Source organism: Amia ocellicauda, chromosome 22, assembly GCF_036373705.1.
Source record: "Amia ocellicauda isolate fAmiCal2 chromosome 22, fAmiCal2.hap1, whole genome shotgun sequence".
NCBI classification, from domain to species: Eukaryota; Metazoa; Chordata; class Actinopteri; order Amiiformes; family Amiidae; genus Amia; species Amia ocellicauda.
The window spans coordinates 2,379,365-2,397,548 of NC_089871.1; the positions used below are offsets into that span (position 1 = coordinate 2,379,365).

The 18,184-nt window shown below is 42.3% G+C and overlaps 1 protein-coding gene across 1 annotated transcript; it reads right to left on the reverse strand.

The window, feature by feature from the left end:
• Nucleotides 1–3,810: 3,810 nt before the first annotated feature.
• On the reverse strand, nt 3,811–16,023 carry LOC136718340 (multidrug and toxin extrusion protein 1-like). Its single transcript, XM_066696042.1, has 17 exons — nt 15,789–16,023; nt 13,093–13,194; nt 12,741–12,809; nt 12,217–12,365; nt 11,826–11,868; nt 11,099–11,143; nt 10,710–10,807; nt 10,377–10,474; nt 10,141–10,254; nt 9,874–9,941; nt 8,878–8,986; nt 7,728–7,803; nt 6,661–6,730; nt 6,076–6,208; nt 5,689–5,783; nt 5,064–5,148; nt 3,811–4,464 (listed from the first exon to the last, which is right to left on the reverse strand). Exons 1-17 carry the CDS (start codon nt 15,957–15,959, stop codon nt 4,235–4,237), a joined length of 1,755 nt encoding a protein of 584 aa, XP_066552139.1. The 5' UTR covers nt 15,960–16,023; the 3' UTR covers nt 3,811–4,234.
• Between the last annotated feature and the right edge of the window lie 2,161 nt (nt 16,024–18,184).

Below are 18,184 nucleotides of genomic sequence, written 5' to 3' on the forward strand. Positions count from 1 at the left end.
CGAACCTTCAGCTCCCTCCACAGATTTTCTATGGGATTATGGTCTGGAGACTGGCTAGGCCACTGCAGGACCTTAATGTGCTTCTTCTTGAGCCACTCCTTTGTTGCCTTGGCTGTGTGTTTTGGGTCATTGTCATGCTGGAATACCCATCCACGACCCATTTTCAATGCCCTGGCTGAGGGAAAGAGGTTCTCACCCAAGATTTGACGGTACATGGCCCCGTCCATCCTCCCTTTGATGCGGTGCAGTTGTCTTGTCCCCTTAGCAGAAAAACACCCCCAAAGCATAATGTTTCCACCTCCATGTTTGACAGTGGGGATGGTGTTCTTGGGGTCATTCCTCCTCCTCCAAACACGGCGAGTTGAGCTGATGCCAAAGAGCTCGATTTTGGTCTCATCTGAGCACAACACTTTCACCCAGTTCTCCTCTGAATCATTCAGATGTTCACTGGCAAACTTCAGACGGGCCTGTACATGTGCTTTCTTGAGCAGGGGGACCTTCTGCTGCAGGATTTCAGTCCTTTACGGCATAGTGTGTTACCAATTGTTTTCTTGGTGACTATGGTCCCAGCTGCCTTGAGATCATTAACAAGATCCTCCCGTGTAGTTCTGGGCTGATTCCTCACCGTTCTCATGATCATTGAAACTCCACGAGGTGAGATCTTGACCGATCAGACCGAGGGAGACTGACAGTTATTTTGTGTTTCTTCCATTTGCGAATAATCGCACCAACTGTTGTCACCTTCTCACCCAGCTGCTTGGCGATGGTCTTGTAGCCCATTCCAGCCTTGTGTAGGTCTACAATCTTGTCCCTGACATCCTTGGACAGCTCTTTGGTCTTGGCCATGGTGGAGAGTTTGGAATCTGATTGATTGATTGCTTCTGTGGACAGGTGTCTTTTATACAGGTAACGAGCTGAGATTAGGAGCACTCCCTTTAAGAGAGTGCTCCTAATCTCAGCTCGTTACCTGTATAAAAGACACCTGGGAGCCAGAAATCTTGCTGATTGATAGGGGATCAAATACTTATTTCCCTCATTAACATGCAAATCAATTTATAACTTTTTTGAAATGCGTTTTTCTGGATTTTTTTGTTGTTATTCTGCCTCTCACTGTTAAAATACACCTACCATTAAAATTATAGACTGATCATTTCTTTGTCAGTGGGCAAACGTACAAAATCAGCAGGGGATCAAATACTTTTTTCCCTCACTGTACTGCCTTTAAGTACATTATACATGCATACTACTTGCAGCTGAAGTTGATTTGAATACATAGCTATTAAACACATTCATAGCAAAACCATGTCGTTACATTGGTGTCAGAATGGGATGACGTAACTCACGTCGGTGTTCGGACTCAAGAAGAAAGGGGACGTCGTCTTGCGCGATTGCACCTGTCTATAATTGAGTCACGAGACTGTAAATTAGTGGTTGCTGTAAATGGTATTGTAATGAGCACAGCTTTTCCTGACTCTCGTTGCGGTTCCTCCACGCTGTGCAGCAATAACGGAGGAAGTGCAGGTTGCAAAACAAACAAAAGCTTTATTTAAGAACAGTCTTTTTCAGGCTGGAGCGACTTCGCTGGCTGACTATCACTCTAACTCTCGGACTCTGAACTACTGAACTGCTACTGGACTCTTCCTCAAACTACTACTCCAACTGCCACGTGGGGACCGGGCACCCCTATTTATTAGTTCACACCCTGTGACTGGCTCCCCCAATCACGGTGCGCGGGACCAACCCCTGACCCCCAGAAGTAACTCAGCACAAGTTACCTAAGCATAACAGGAAGAACACACACATACCCCAAATGACCTCCCCTGTCCCAGATCGCTACAGTATTTTAGCTTAGGAAATTGGGTTTTATTTCTTAACTTGTCTTCTTTCTTTATTTCTTGTTATTTTGGGTAGGTTTTTATTAGTTTTATTGCCTAGGTTTTTAAAGGCAGTTTTAGATTTAGGTTTTATACATTTTAGCTCCCCAATTCTTCATATTTTGTGTTCTGCTATGGTCTTCGTGCCCTGTCCTAGCTATACCAGAAATTATCCTTGTTGATGGTCCACTCGAGCCTGCCCAGGGAGAGAACTGGTGGGTGAACGAGGTCCTCTCTTGTCCAACAAAGGAGGTGGAGAGGTCACCCAGCATGTCGCCCCTAAACATCCAGTAGGCAGTGACATTGAAAAATAAGAAGTAACCCCACGTAGTTTAATTGTGCATAGGTGATTGTATCACAGTGAGGTTTGTTCAGAGACAGTTGCAATGTGTTGACGCTACAGCTGTGATGAACTTGACAAATACCTTGACCACTGTCTCACCGCAAACTGTTTCAGTTTCTAGCACAGCTTTATATTGAAGAAAGAAATGCAGATTCTGTCACCACACAAATATAAACAAATGTAGGCGCAACAACAATCCCCCGGTGGCTGCGCACCTGCGCAACACGCATCGACCCACCCCCCAGTGAGCCGATAATATCTGATATTGCGATGTTTGAACATCTATCATGGGAGATATGTAATTGTATGTAATCTACCATATTCATGATGTCACATCTACGCCTCATTCAGCTACCAAAGATCAACATCCCCTGAATTCGAATTGCTTTCACCCTTCCTCAGCTTCTTGTCCAATTATTCAATTAACATTCCACAACACCATGTGCACTTGTTTCTCTTGTCCTCCTTCCCATTTGTTCAGCACCCCCACCACTGGTATCCTGCTTCCCTCTCCACTGCATATAATCCCCCTGTGACTTCCATTCAATGCTCAGTCTTGTCTATCTTCTATAGCAATTCCTAGTGCTCCTTGTGATCCCGATCAATGGCCCTTGCCTGCTTCATCGAGCATTGTCTCCTGAATTGCCCGCTCTGTGTTGTTTGCCTGATCATCGACCCTTTGCCTGCCATATCGACTACGACTCTCGGATTTCCTTGGACACTCCCGTTTGCCAGCTTCGACCCCTGCCTGTTTCCAGGTTTTGTTCACATCTGCACTTGCGTTCCTCTTCCCTGTCAGTCTCCCCGTGACAATGTCACAGTCAAAATTGTATGAAGTGATTATGGCCTATTTTTGAAAATGTACCACCCACTTTTTTAAATCATTAATATTTCTGTTTCTCTGCAGACTCCATTGATTGTTTTTTGTTTTAGTTTTCTTTCATTTTGGAAAGAAGTATTCAAATTACATATCCTGAGCTTTTGCTAATTGAAATCTCCTTCAACAGGCAAAATACCTGTGTACAAATGTGATGAAACCCACCTCGCTGCTTGTATAGTAAATGCTCCAAAATACTTTATGTTTATATCTGCAGTCTGTGCAAGTTGTTCTGTAATTGTAGTTCTATGTAGTAGGATCTTGTAGGAGGTCTTAATGAGGGCAAACAATTTGAGCAAGTGGTAGACGTATCTGGACGTTATTAAACATACCTAATATCAGAAATTGGGAATTAAACAAAATACTATTAAACATAATGGTTATATTATGTAGCCTATATTTTATATATGGTCTACAACCGAAAGACATAATAATGAAAAAAACTAAATTGTTAGGATAATAAAACATGCACATTGTGTATAATGTAAAAAAAGTAACACTGCAGCTGCATAGCCTAATATGTAATACATATGGATACATCTACAACTTCCTCGAATTGTTTGCCTTCATTAAGTAGCCTGTATTGTTTTTAATATGGGAGTCAAAATAACGGGTCACTATCTCCAGCAGTTACGGTGTTCAATGTTGTGCATGTTATTATAAGAATGTGTAAGCAGTGGATTTTACTTCCTCTTTTGTTAAATATAATATAAATTGTTTATTCAAATATAGATTAATTAGACTTCATTTAATATGAAAAATATCTCTTCCCATTTTTCTGACCCCAACCCCTGTTTACTTTCTTTAAAATCCTCCTAAATGAGAAACTCAGTTGTGATTGGAGTGTTCAGTCACACTGTGCTTATTTACTAAAATCTCTCCGGGGCGGACAGAGTTCCATGTCATACTAAACTGTCCGAGATGTTTGCTTGTGCTTTTCAGTTCTGGTTTGCCTGCAGACTGAGCAGCTCCTTATGACTCTACAGGCTGAAGATGCTGCATCTGAGGACTTAGGGAAGTCAGGATATGAAGAGCTCAGCTGAGGCAGTGTGCCCCCCCTACTCTGCACCTGAAAGAGGTGGGACAAGCTGTTGGGGGTCTGATGGAGTGGCCCAACATGTCCATCCATCTGTCCGTGTCTCAGCCGAGGATGTTGGTCAACACCACGTTGATAATGACTCCAGCTGCCAGGATGAAGAGCGTGCCAAACAGAGCCAACCCCCGGCGCAGGACCAGCGACCTGAAGGGCAGCACCTTCCCCACAGTGCTGACAGACGTTCCTGCTGCCTGTCCCCCCTCGTTCAGGCCCTCCAGGTCAGTGTGGCCCCCCAGAGGGTTGGGGTCCTCCACCTGCATCTGCTGCAAAGTGTCTGAACACACACAGATGAGCACAGCGTTACTCACCTCAACACACAGTCAGAGCTACACACATGGATTCTCACACTGATCTAAGCACACACTTGCACACAGTTTGTCCCTTAGCACCCCTGAGCTCACCGAGAGACACGAAGGGAGTTTGTACTTGACCATGAATTCTGCATTTTGCTACGTCTGTCTTTTAATCACAAATTACTCACGCTAAGCTTTCAGATTGAAAGAGGAAGGAATCACATCTCTGTCCTCATGATAGTGAGGTTCAATAGTTTCCAGTGTACAAGACTAAGAAGCTCAACTTCAAATATATATAATATAGGAGTACCTAGCTTGTAAAATGAAAGGGGACGAGTGGTTTGGAATTATTCTCCACATATTGTGGCACAAACTTGTACATCTACCATATTCATGATGTCACAGTCAAAACATTGAAGTGATTATGGCCTCTTTTTGACAATGTATCAGCCACGTTTATAAATCATGAATGTTCAGATTATTTTTATGTTGCTGTTTTATACCTGAGCAGACGACTGCATTCATTGACTGCAGTACACAGTGTGTGCAGTGTGTGGAGACACAGGTGAACGGTCTTTACCCTGTGAGGGGCTGGGGGTCTCGAGGCCATTCTCCATGCCGTCGTCTCTGTGGGGTGCGTTCTGTACCCCGGCTCTCAACAGCGCCTGCAAAACACACAGGTCAGCTCTGCTGCAACACCTGTCCCTCTGGGTTTTCTTACTACCTGGGAGGGTGAATTCCAGGTTTGTGTGAAGAGCATCCCTATTCATAGCTGTCTGGGTGAGCCAGCTTGGTCCTCCTGCACTTCACTGTGCTTTGGTATACACCCATGAGCCAGGTTTAAAATAGGTTTGCTTGTACTTTCTCCTTTGTTATCCTATACAGAGTGCAATATCAAATTCATGGGGGGAGGTGTATTACAATCCTTGTGAAATTGCATTCTTGGATTTTATAATTAAATCATATACATTAAACAGTCATTGTGCATTTAATCAAGTTGACTGAATTACAATCTCGTTCTTGTTTTTGAATTCTGAAGGCTCTGCTTTTAATACAGAACGTAAAAAGGCCCTGTTTGGTACCTCAGAGCCCATTTTGTTCCAAGACTGTAAACTTTCTGCATATTGAAATGAAAAATAAATCCATTAAAAAAACTACTTATCTGAGTGGGCAAGCCCGTGTGAGCAAGAGGCCCAGGGACTCACCTCATCTGTGGCCTTGTTCCAGTTCATTTTGATGATGAAGACGATTAAGAAGCAGAACTGGAGCACCACACAGATTAATAAACCTGTCCACAGCCCTGTGGAGAGGAAAAAAGTTTCAGAGAGTAAAATTGAGGGGGTGCTGCAGTCGGAGAGTGGATGAGGTGAACAGAGCCTTCACAACAGCACTTTCCGACCATTTCACCCTGATCTCCCACATGTATCCACTACAACATTGATAATGAAAATGGCACGAGGTACACACAGTGTTGAAGTTGTACTTTGATAGTGAATAGTAACACTGGCAGCCACAACAGCAGCCTGAGGTGATGAGCAATCGTGACATTATGGTAACTGGGCGTGTTGCTTCTGTCTTGGATCTTTCCTTACCAATGATTCCCATGTGTGCAGCAAACATTAGGGAAATTCCAATGGGAAGGCCGATAAAATAGTATCCCACCAGAACACCCATCGCTCCGATCTTCTGCTTGCCAGCCCCCCTCACCACTCCCGCGGTCACACACTGGAGAGAGGAGACTCACAATCACAACACTGACACTGTCACCCTGAGTACTGGGACACTGGGGAGGTCTTTACATTCACCCTCTAAACTGAATGTAATTAGTGTATCAGTTTAACCTCAAGCCTTTGACAAAGGGCTATTGCTGCTGTGTTGCTATGAGATATCGTGACAGAACAATCTTTAAAAACATTTGTTTCCCAATATTTGTTTCTTTGTCTTGTTTGGTCCTTTGCTGTTTCTTTATGGCTATTAATCTTTGGCATGATGTGTCACCCTGATGTGCATAGATATAGTGATATTTTGTTTTAAATATAGTTTGGCATTTTGTCTAGGATTTTATTAGGAAATAGAAAAAACATAGAGCTGATTTTACAGAGCAGCTCTGTGAGATGTGAGGAAAAGTAGAATTGATGATAAAATCAAGAGATGTAAGAATGGAAAGGTTATCTCACCGCTGTCGTGTCTAAGAGGTGGAACGGAGCGAACAGAACCATCACCTGTGAAACCCTCTCTCGAATCTCCCTGTGGACAGACAGACAGGCCCAGATTCAACCCAAACTGAGAGGCATGCGTTAAGTACAAATTGTAAACCTGGTATTTGAGGTTTGCTTCTAGTTTACTAAAGCCTTCTTGCCTTGTCCCATTGGAACTCAATGAGAACAGACTGAGACACACACCTTTCCATCTGAGATTTTTTCTTGCAAGTTATTTCTGCAAAAGTTACTTAAATTGCACTTGTTTAGTTCATGTCTAGTGAAATTTCCAACTCCTGTGAGACATTTATGACTCTGAACACATGTGCAATCCTTTAGTCCATCTAGCCCTGAGTGTTTGTGTCCATTCTGTTTTGGGCGGATTAGCAGTTAGGGATCTTCACTCTGGAATAGAGCATTGTGGGTTCAAATGATAGGTGGGTAGACACAAAGTACTGATGTACCCTTTTGCAAGGTATTTTAATAATGAAAGGTACTGCTCTAACAAGTGGTTTGACAAATAAAATCAGTGAATATATAGTACTGTGCAAAACTTTTAGGCAGTTGTGAAAAAATGCTGTAAGTAAGAATGTGTTCACTCACTTTAGTTAATTGATAAATATAATCTATTCAAATGTCTATTTCTGAAAGCATTCTTATTTTACACTATTTTCTCACACCTGCCTAAATCTTTTGCACAATACTGTATATTGTGGCATGAAATGGCAACCCAGAAGGGCACTGTAAATAAGCACCTGCACACTTATCTGCAGAAAGGCAGGACTTCACACTGTATAATAAATGTCACCTCCTTTCACCACATCCCCACTGCATCCTAGATGCCACCAATATATTAAGCCCTGGCATCCTGCCCAACTCTGAACAGTGCTACAAGTATGTGTGTGTGTGTGTGTGTGTGTGTGTGTATATATATATATATATATAATCTGTTTTAATCTGCTCTGCTATTTTATATATATATAGTGTGTTTGTGTGTGTGTGTGTGTGTAGCTTCATGTAGAATAGAGAGCGATAAAGTGACTCACGAGTCGTTAGTGAAGACGTAAGCGATGACATCCTTTGTCCCCCCGATTATAGCCGTTACAAACACTGAGACCAAAACTGCAAGGCAAGGAGAACACCGACACGTAACAAACAGTCTATAACATGCAATGAGTAGGAATGTACAGCTTCTGGGGCTACAGTTCAGGTCCTTCTGAGATTATTAATTTTACCCTACAGATCCCATTGCTTTTCTCATTTTGATCTTAGAAACTTCATAGCATTGTACACCAATAAACCATTGGGACATTTGGACATTAGAAACGAGTGACTTGTTTTGTACCAGTAGTGTTCTGCTGAAGAATATGCAGGCGTGTTTACTGTCTACAGTAAAGACCTGTATTCTTCAAGATCCAGTTGTGTCTGTCTGGAGAAAGTAGCATTATTCATTGTGTGTTGTCATCACTGTAACCTCCCTGTGATTTCCATTGTTGCTGGTCACATCCTGACAAGCTTTTATATACTGCATTATAATTTAGTTGGTGTTTTTCTCGCAGATGCAGGTGTGGAAGGAAAGTTCGAAATTCTTTCTCTCATACCTGTTTTTCTCTCTTGTATACTTTAGTTTGATTTCTGTTCTAATTTACAATGAGAATCTTGAAGACAGTGTCAAACAGTATGATTGAAGTGCCTGCTCCCTAAATCCATGTGTTGATCTATGAACTCTGTCCTATAATGATATATATTCTGCTTAGCTAACTCTCTAAGATAATATAGTAATGATCTGATTATAACCAGATCTTTGATTTTGTGTATAAAAGCCTCTGACTGTTAAAATGAAGGCAGAGCGACTTTGGGATCTTCTTGATTCACTGTTCCTCTCCACGCTGCGTGTATTAAATGCATTGCAACTAACGTTCCAACCTGATTGAAGACTGTTCTTCTGCCACACAGGAGACCTCCGAAAAGAACTAGTGTGTGAACACAAGCTGACATCTTGAGTGTGTGCTAAACGCAGATGTGTAAAACAATACAGAAAATCACAAGCAAAATGCCTAACTAGTAGCAACACCTGGTGACAGATAAACCCTTGTCCACTAAACCCACAACTCGCTGTTTTCCCCTCTGTGTGTGTCTAAGGTTTGGACACCTAGTAGTGGATAATAAAGGAGTCCAGTAGCTCCACTCACTCACTTGCAGAAGCAATGCCTATTTTGGCCGACAGTTTTGCGTTCTCTTTGTTTCCAGCCCCCAGGGCATTGCCCACTCGCACGCTGACAGCCACACTGAAACCAAGAGGGAACTGCCAGGGGAACAGAAACACCAGTCAAGGTTAGGGTTTGGGCAGGTGATAAAAAATGCAACTTCATAAAACTGTGGAGTCAACCTTGCAGGCAGCAGGAAAATCCTCCCTGTCTGTAAAGGCTTGAAGTGTGAAAGAATGTGTTCTCTATGACTTCAGTGCATCATGTCTGCACTAATTAGAAGTAGGATGCATGACTTGTATTTTATATTAACTGTATATTTTACCTATGCACTTCTGTAATTGTTAAGCTGTAATTGTATTATGCTTGATGTGTAATTTTGTTGTATTATTGCACTTTTGTATTGCTCTTGTATCCTGGAAGTTGCCCTAGAAGACTAGAATGAGATGAGCTGAGGTGACGGAGCACTGACGATGCACACTGTGGAACCATCACTGTCATGGAAATGGAAAACCTCTCCAAGGAAAGGGCCTTTAGCTGAGATCTGCTCCAATCTAGGTTAAAGTGCTCAGTGAGGCATAATTAAAGCTGAAACAAGTACCATCAAGACATATAGATCTTCATAATCTGTTTTCAGACTCTTGCTGCCCTTGTTTACACTTACTTTGTTCAATTTAAAACAAGGCTACAGAGTTCGATATACTAAACAATGTAGTAATTTGTCTGAATGACCTGGAAGTGATATTTGTCTTCAGATTTGTACTTTGTATCACTGTGTGTTTGTCTTTGGGTCCTGGGATCACCAATACATTGACACAGATGTGACCTTCCCCTGCAGGCAGCTGCCAAGGAACCAAGGCTTGTTTAAAGTGAGTTTCGCTTTTATGTGTGTTTCTTGGGCTCTTGGCACATCTGCACTTTTCATTTTGCCCTGCTTAACACTAGCCTTGTCTGGAGAAAGGAAAAAAAATCCTTACTCACTTACCATGTATGCAATGCTGGCCAGTATGTAAATGACAGACTGCGATCCCAACTCCACTTCGCTCACCAGTCCTGCAAAAGAGAAGGAACCAACAGAAAGCTCACAGACTGATGTGTGGTCATGTGTCACAGAGTAGCTCAGTGATATTATGCCATTTCCAAATGCCTACAATTGCACAGCCGGGTGGATGTTTTATTTAATTTATTTCTTGTTTATTATTCAACAACAATCAAGAAAGACTATCAGCCTCAGTGAAGCATGCCTCCTGACCTGCCAGGAATCCTCCGAGCTCAAAGGTCCACCACTCCAGGCACATCATGAGCATACTGGGAATGGCCAGGTGGATGAAGGGACCCCATTCCTGCAAACACTCGGTGGACCAGCCTGCAGGGGGAGCCAGAGAGTCAGGGCCTCACAGAGCATTCAGAAAATGAGAGCTTTGGTTTCGGGTTAGAGGCAGTACTGCCCTCACGCCAGTGTCTTTTCTAGAGTCACATTTTCCTCACCGCCCCATGTCGCCTTGTGCAGTTTCTTCCAGATCATGTACGCATACAGCAAGATTGCGAGGGAGTACTGGGAGAGAGTGTTGGCCGTCGCCGATCCGCTGCACAAAGGAAAAATACTGTTTATGCCGCCGGCTCTGTAATCCATCACATGTATGGTATATAATCACACCACTCCTATAAATAGACAGTTGTATATGTTTAAAATAAAGCTTTCAGCAAATGCTCGGGCTAGACATTTCAGTTCCTGTTTCTATTGTTTCAACTCATCGATGAAGCCCCAGTCAAACACCACCTAGACACACAGATTCTGTCAAACAGCTCGACAATACTTACGGCACTCCCAGATTCAGCACAAACAGAAAGACGTAGTTTATAAGCGCATTTAAAATATTGCCCACCACACCAGTGATAACCTGAGGCCAGATTATACCCTGGAAAAAAAAAATACATTAAAAACTAATTAAAAACAGTGTGTCGGTACATCTAAAAGTAAAAGTGCAAAAGTCTTAGACACATTTAGGGGTTTACAATAGGTTAAATGAGCATTAGCAATTTACTCAATTGTTACTCAATGTGTGTTGCCTACTACTGTTATAAGTCTGCCTGACAGAAAAACTTCACTGCGTGAAATAGGTGGAATTGTTTGAGAATTATTAGGAGGCTCTGGTATCATTGCCCTGTCATCCACATTACAAAATCTCACAATACCAAGTCCTTCTGACCTGATTCTGCAGGTATCTTGCTTGCAGTTGACTGAGAAATGCTGCCTTGCAAAACAAATGTAAACATAAGGACAAATGGTGAGTTGAAATGGGTTTCCACACCCCCAGGCAAGAGCAGGTATTCTGTATATTTGTTTATGCCAATAGCTTCATTATCAAATGAGACATAACTGGCAGCGTGGCTCGCTCCAAAGTGCAGGATTACCTGGAGACTCTGGGATTCTGCTTGTGAATTGCACTGCTAGAGATGGGGAAGGAGTTATTGCTGTAGTAACAATCAACGCACTGTAGGACTTGTATAAACCTATCAATATAATATTAAATAGCTTTGATTACTTGCTGAGATCCCCCAATGACTGCATATGGTAAAAAAACAAGAAACAAAAAACAGACATATTTAGAAGGTAAATATAGTATATTTAGGCCTAGACGTGCTTGACTAAGGGAACAATGACCTGGCCATGAGGACAGGTACGTCAGAACCCCCCCACTAGGTAGTTGTAATGACTCCAGTGACTCGAGTCCCTACATGAAAAGACTCGAGTCCTTACATCTCTGCTTGGTAAGGGGGATGGCAGGTGTCAACCTCCTGCACTTCAGTTTAAAACTACATTTTTCCGCCTGTCATTTTGGTTGTGATCTGAACTCGCTCTTCATGAAAGTGCCAAAAGTGCCCTCAAGTCTGAACACAGTGTTTAGGGAATAGAGATTTCAGTATAGTACTCACTGGAAGAGCGGGCATAAATATCTTCACATAGAGCTGCGACAATCTGCAAGAGAAAAGATCAAAGGGCTTCAAGAGCAGATCAGATCCCATGAGAAGCTTTAATGTGTAACTAAGGCATGGGCTGTCCTGAAAGGCCTAAAGAAGTCTGTGTGCTTCAGGAAAACGCAACCTTGTACATCTCTGTGTCTTGCTTTAGCTGTTCACATTAAGTGCCTGTAATGGTTCTTTCCATTTGTCGCTTGCTGATCGGTGTTGAGGGGTTTTGGGAGATTGAAGTCTGAATCATTATTTCCCAGGCAATGTAATGGATCCCGATGGTGATCTGAGCTAACTGATATAGATGGTGTGCACAGAGAGGGTCCCTCGAGCCCCAGCCCTGGCCTGAGCTGACCTGGCCACCTCGGGGCTCTGCTTCACAGCCAGCAGGATGGGCTCGGTGTTGATGAGAAGAGCCCAGCAAGGGAAGCAGGCCAGCAGCAAGATCAGCACCCCTCTCTGCAGGATGACCCCCACACGCTTCAGGTTACAGCCGCCGAAGGTCTGCAACACAAACAGGTCAAAGCACGGGGTCAGGGGTGCCGTGTGATGCCGGTACACTCATGTGATCTCCATGGAGGTTTTTGTGAAGTGAATCAGAGTAAAACGCATGCTATCTGCCTGTCTGTCAGTCCCAGCACTGCCGTATCCATTAATAATTGGAGGCGCTTGCAGAGGTGAGCTCAGAGCAGGCAGGACAGTTTTCTTGGGGGACAGGACATTAGAGGAACAATCTACATAAATAGGTAGCAGTACAGAGATATCATTCACTTTGACTGACTAAAGACATTTACATTTCTGGGCAGTAAACGATTTTTAAAGATGATGGAAGAAATAATCGAATTTGATCAAAACACATTAAAGACTTCAGCCCCTTACCTGAGATATCAGTGTGTCACAGGTAGACGCTAAGCCTGATCCAATGGAGATCCCTGCAACATTTATAACCTGGAAGACAGGATGAGGAGAGTGGCATTGTCCGCCAGACACAATACGGAATAGTCACATGTATCCATATATCCATATACTACACAGTTCTGCTCAGTTTTCTGTGACTGATGTGTGTGGAGGCGGAGGCATGGAAGCGCTCTGTTACAGGTGGACTGTCTGCATGTCCCCCACTCTTACTGTTAACCCCCTTAACCCTGCTGTGTGCTTTCATGCCACGTATAGAACAAGCATCATCTATTTCACTGCTGACTGTGATCGAGGGAGACGGCTGATTACTTACTGCAGTGGCCAGCGCAACAGCAGATAGCTCGGTCTTGCCCAGATGGCCACAAAACACGGTGCTAACGAAGCTTATCATAAAGACCATAAGCTGGGAGATGAACTGGGAAAAGGAGAAGGGATTTAGACACTACACAACAATTTCTAATACCTAAGGAGCAGTTCTCCCGATGTACCTGTTACATACAGATCTACATTTTCAAATGTCTCAATACAGCCCCTTTTGAGAATGCTATGTAAATGTGAATGCAAATTGTGGCCTAGATATGTTTGAATGCAAAAAAACATCAATTAAACCCACAGCAGTAAATATGAACTATCTACCTATTTTTCACCAATCAGTCGCCACAGTAATGAAGTGGGGGTTCCAGCCACGGTGGGGATTCAAGCCCAAATCTCCCACGCCACAATACAGCGACCTTACCGCAACCCTAAAACACCAAGGCCCCTTAGCGAGGCTCAAGATTGCTAAGGGGCCTGGGTGTTTTAGTGATGCGGTAAGGTCGCTGTATTGTGGCGCTGTAGAGATTACTGATTACTCATACATAATTTACATTAAAGTGTACAAGTGTCAGGGAATTCGAAGAGTGAAGTATTTTTGCAATATTGTGTTTATGTACGGTCTGTGGCCAAAGAGCAGGAGATTTGGCACCATTCTGCAACAAGCAGCATAATGGAAGTTGCTAGTCAGCGATATCCCAGTGTCATGACTTCTGCTCAGCCTCCACCTGCAGATGTCACTCCTGACACAGCTGCTTATTGAATGATCTCCCTTCAATCATTGATCAATTACCACACTTGCCCCTCATTATCCTATTCAGTATTTAAACCCCTTTGTTCCCTTCCTTTCCTGCTAAGCCTTGTTTGCCACCAGTGTGACACTCCTGAGCCTGTATTCTTCCGTGATTGCCTTTCGTGTTCCCTGACCTCAACTTCCTGCTTTATTGACTTCGACTCCAGGGTCTCTTGTCTAGTTTTATTCGCCTGATCTCAGACCTTATGCCTGTTATTTTGACTAAGTCCCTGGATTGTCCCATTAACCTGTTTACTGGTCATTTACACCTAGGCCTGTTTTTTCTTCATTGTTGCCCCGCACTTGGGTCCTAAAATATCCCACCTGTCTCTCTGTGATAGTCCTGACACCCAGCCAGTAACACACAGCTCTACAACTGTAGCTGTTCTGGCAACATTGTGTGTTAGCAGGGATTTAACTTGTAGAAGTGCAGGCAATTGTTAACTTCCACAGAAAGAAAATGGAACAAATATTAACGTGCAATACAAGATGTGCCTATGGGGCAATGTACTGTCTGCTTCCGAGGACTAAACTAAAAATTGGAATATATTCTGATGTCCACCTGCCGAATTCATGCTGCCGCTGGGACTGATCAAGATGCAGTTTACCTTGTTTAAAAATGCATACACTACTACAAAATACAAAATATAAATAAGCAAGACAATTAAACTGAAATTACCATTTTAATTGAACTGTGGATACAAATAAACAATTTCAATCTGTCATCCATATTACAATGTGTAGTACATTTTGTTTCACTTACTGAACTCAGCTGTTTTTGTTTTCTAATAAAGAAAAAAAGTATTCCAAAAGTAATCTAAAAGTATTCTGATTAGTTACTGACTTGGAGTAATGTACTGGATTAGGTTACAGATTATTTTCAATACAAGGTAACCAGTATTCTGTAAGGGAATACTTTTTAAAAGTAACCCTCCCAACCCTGAATATCACTGCGCTCGTGGACGAAAATATAAATCATTTTGTGCTTCTGTGCTTTGTGTGCTGTGACCCTGGATGTTTCTGGCAAGTAACTGTTAATTTACCTGCATTCTTTCCGATAAATTATGAAGAACCTGTTTTTTTCTAAATTCTCAGTTACTCCTTTTTAGTTTATCAGCAGCTTACATTCTCTACTTGTTTCTTATTAAAGTTTAATTGTTTCAAACCTATCTTTGTTATCGGCAAATGACCTTCCAAATGTAGCTGCCAATTTAGAGGATAATATTTATTTTTCATGAGTAATAATTGTAATAATATTGATGAGATGGGTAGGCTTATTTTAGAATGCCAATTAAATTACTATCATAGTTATTTCGATGACCAATCAGACCAAACCCCTTGAAGTCCCAAAATGGGAATAAAAGCTATGTACTACTTTGGAAAAACAGCATTATACTTGTTTAATACTTTCTGTTGCTGTGGTCTGCTGTTTTTCCCGAAATAAACTCTGATTAGAACTGCCGACTCCTCCAGCACACTCTCTAACAGCGTGTTTCTGTGGGAAAACATGAACAATTATGAGAATTTACATTAAACCATCAGACTTTTAAGACAGAGGTCAAAGTATTCACTGCCCAGCGTGAATCCCACCATGCATGTCTGCCGTTGGAGAAGAAACATGTTCAATTTCTTCTCATTTTTAACTAGACAATCTTCTCGTCTCCTCTGAGCAGCGCTACACTGGAGCCGGTAGATGTGACAGTAAATGTTGCGCTCCTGTCCTGTGTGCTGACTGGAGCTGTAGTCGGGCTTCACGTAGAGCCACCATAACTGGATACTTCAACACGAACTGCATGCTGTCATGATAGTGACATTTTATTTTTAGGACACGAAGACCCACCATTTTAAGCTCAGCTATAGGTTGATATGTGATCTAAATAAATGTGGAGAGTGTTCAGTCTTACCACAGGTCCTGCTAGTTTCCCAATGTGGAGCAGCTCCTCTCTGTAGTTGATCAGTATTAAAGCTCGCAGGCGTCGCAGGCAGCTGCTGCAAACCGTCCCGGCACAGGAGCCCGATTTACTGGAGGTTTTGTCAAAATGAAGACTGCCTTCTGAATCCATGTCCTCGACCATTTTGTTGTGGGATAATCTCTCCTCAAGACAGACGACAAGGCAGTCTGTGAGCTTACTGCCGTGAGATGAGCCAGTTTGACATCATTTATAGGGGTACTTTATACTGAGCATGACAAATAGTTAATGGCTTGATGAACCTGCTTGACTTGATGTACCAGAGTATGCTTTACTTCGACCAGGGCCGTGGCATGGGCGCAATAGGCAAATTTAATTTTACTATTTCTTACTAATAACATTTTAATACTATTAATTCGAAATATTACAAAAAAGCAAAAGCCCCCACAACAACATAACTACAGAGCTTATTAGGCCATATTGTCTGTGTTGCCCCGGCCGGCGCATCAATCCCCCCCCACCTCTCATAGTCAGACTGATCTGATTGTGGGGGGGCAAGTTCAGGTATCTGAACACGAAATATGATGAATTAGCATCAGTAGCCACTTCAAACCATGTCAGAAAGACCAAAGCCCTCTGGTGCCCAGGGAAGAAAAGAAGAAGAGAAGAGGATGACAAACGAGATGAGGAAAGAGGTGATGATGTGATGAATGAGCAGTGTCTCTAATTGCACAGTTGTGCAGTGATACTACTCGCCAGCTTACTTTGGACAATAGTAGCGTTCGCTAATTTACATAGCTAGCTAGAGTCACTGTCAGTTACTTTTACCTTGAATTCATCAGGGAATGTTAGAAAGACTATTCAGGTGTTTGGGGAATAACCTAACCTATAACAATTTTGAGAAATACACTTTTTCTTTCAAGTGTGCTGCACGAACCATCCACTTATCTATAATTCGTTTTATGTCACTTGCTTCTTTAATACTGTTCTTATTTTGTGTGGGGGGGTTTGTTTCTAAAAAAAAGAAAATCTCAAAGACATAAAGCTGTGCAGTTTCTGTGTGAGTGTATGAACACAATGATCGGTGGTGGAATTGGCTGCGATGCAAGGGGCACCAGTTAAAATCTAGCCTAGGGCACCAAATTGGTCAGGGCCGGCCCTGGCTTCAACCATTCTTCCTAAATGTTCTTGAGTGGTGTGCTGATTCACAGAAAGTGGACACAGATGCCTGAGAGCAGGGGTCTCTGATATCAATAGCATATCAAAAGCTATTGATAAGGATTAGTGAGGAAACAGCCTGTCTAAATTGTTTTTGGGAGAGGTGCGGGTGAGGGGAACCAGAGTCTTTACCATGGCATGTGGGTGAGGGCTCTGTTGTCACCTGGTATGCTAATAGGCAGCTGCCACTGGCTACTCTTACGTCTTTGTATCAGTTTTGCCTTTGCTGTACCGGTGTACTGGTATGCTGTGATCTGTTTTGTTTTCTTCATTATTAAATGTATTTGAATGTTTCTACTATAGTACCAGTTATTTCTTACAAGTTTCATTCTTAAAGTGTAAAGTGTAAAGTATATACTCATGAGAAATTGACAGTTATTAATTTATTAAGTATTATTATTATTATTATTATTACTAAATTTCTTAGCAGACACCCTTATCCGGGGTTACATACAATTGTTACAAGATATGACATTTACATTTTACATTTACCCATTGATACAGCTGGGCATTTACTGGAGCAATCTAGGTAACAACAGCAGTGCCCCCACCTGGGATTGTGTAGACTTTATAGATTGAAAACTATCGCCCGAGAGAGATCTTGGGCTGATATCATAAATGGACCAAGATAAAAGGTGAGCAGTGATGGTGTATGAAAAAGGAAAACCCAAGCAGGAAACTGTCCTATTCAATATATCATATAAAATGAAATTACACAGCAGCAGTGTGGTGTAAATAGTTTAAGCAGTGAGAGTCATACTGGCCCAGTGACTGACAGACAGACAGACACATATGCTCCACGCTCACTCCTAATACAGTAACACATTCAGGTACCAGCAGAAACTGGTTCCAGACAATGTGATGCAATGTCAATGCAATATTCAGCCCCCCCTATGCCTTTTCAGCAAAAAGTTGCTTTGATGCAAATGTACACACTGAGCACCAAAACAATTCAGTTTTTTTTTGCCTTCCACTTGATATAAGATGTGCTCTACTGAGGGCTACTGGAAAATTACAATGTGAAATATTCTGTTTTGTTCTTTGTTGAATTACAAAATGTTCCTTGAATATGTGGCGAGAATGAAACACAAGGTGTTTTCCTTGAAATGAAACATCTCACAGATAGGCGAGGAAGTGTGAATTTACAGCACATATTCTGAATGTTACTGTTC

Bases quoted from the DNA above. Each gene is read 5' to 3' on its own strand.
- LOC136718340 (XM_066696042.1), bottom strand. From the start codon at position 15,959: ATGGTCGAGGACATGGATTCAGAAGGCAGTCTTCATTTTGACAAAACC. The intron at 12,366-12,740 runs GTAAGGGGCTGA...TTTGTGTTGCAG, and splicing joins GTGACACACTGATATCTCAG to ACCTTCGGCGGCTGTAACCT. The intron at 10,255-10,376 runs GTGAGGAAAATG...CTCCCCCTGCAG, and splicing joins GCACAAGGCGACATGGGGCG to GCTGGTCCACCGAGTGTTTG.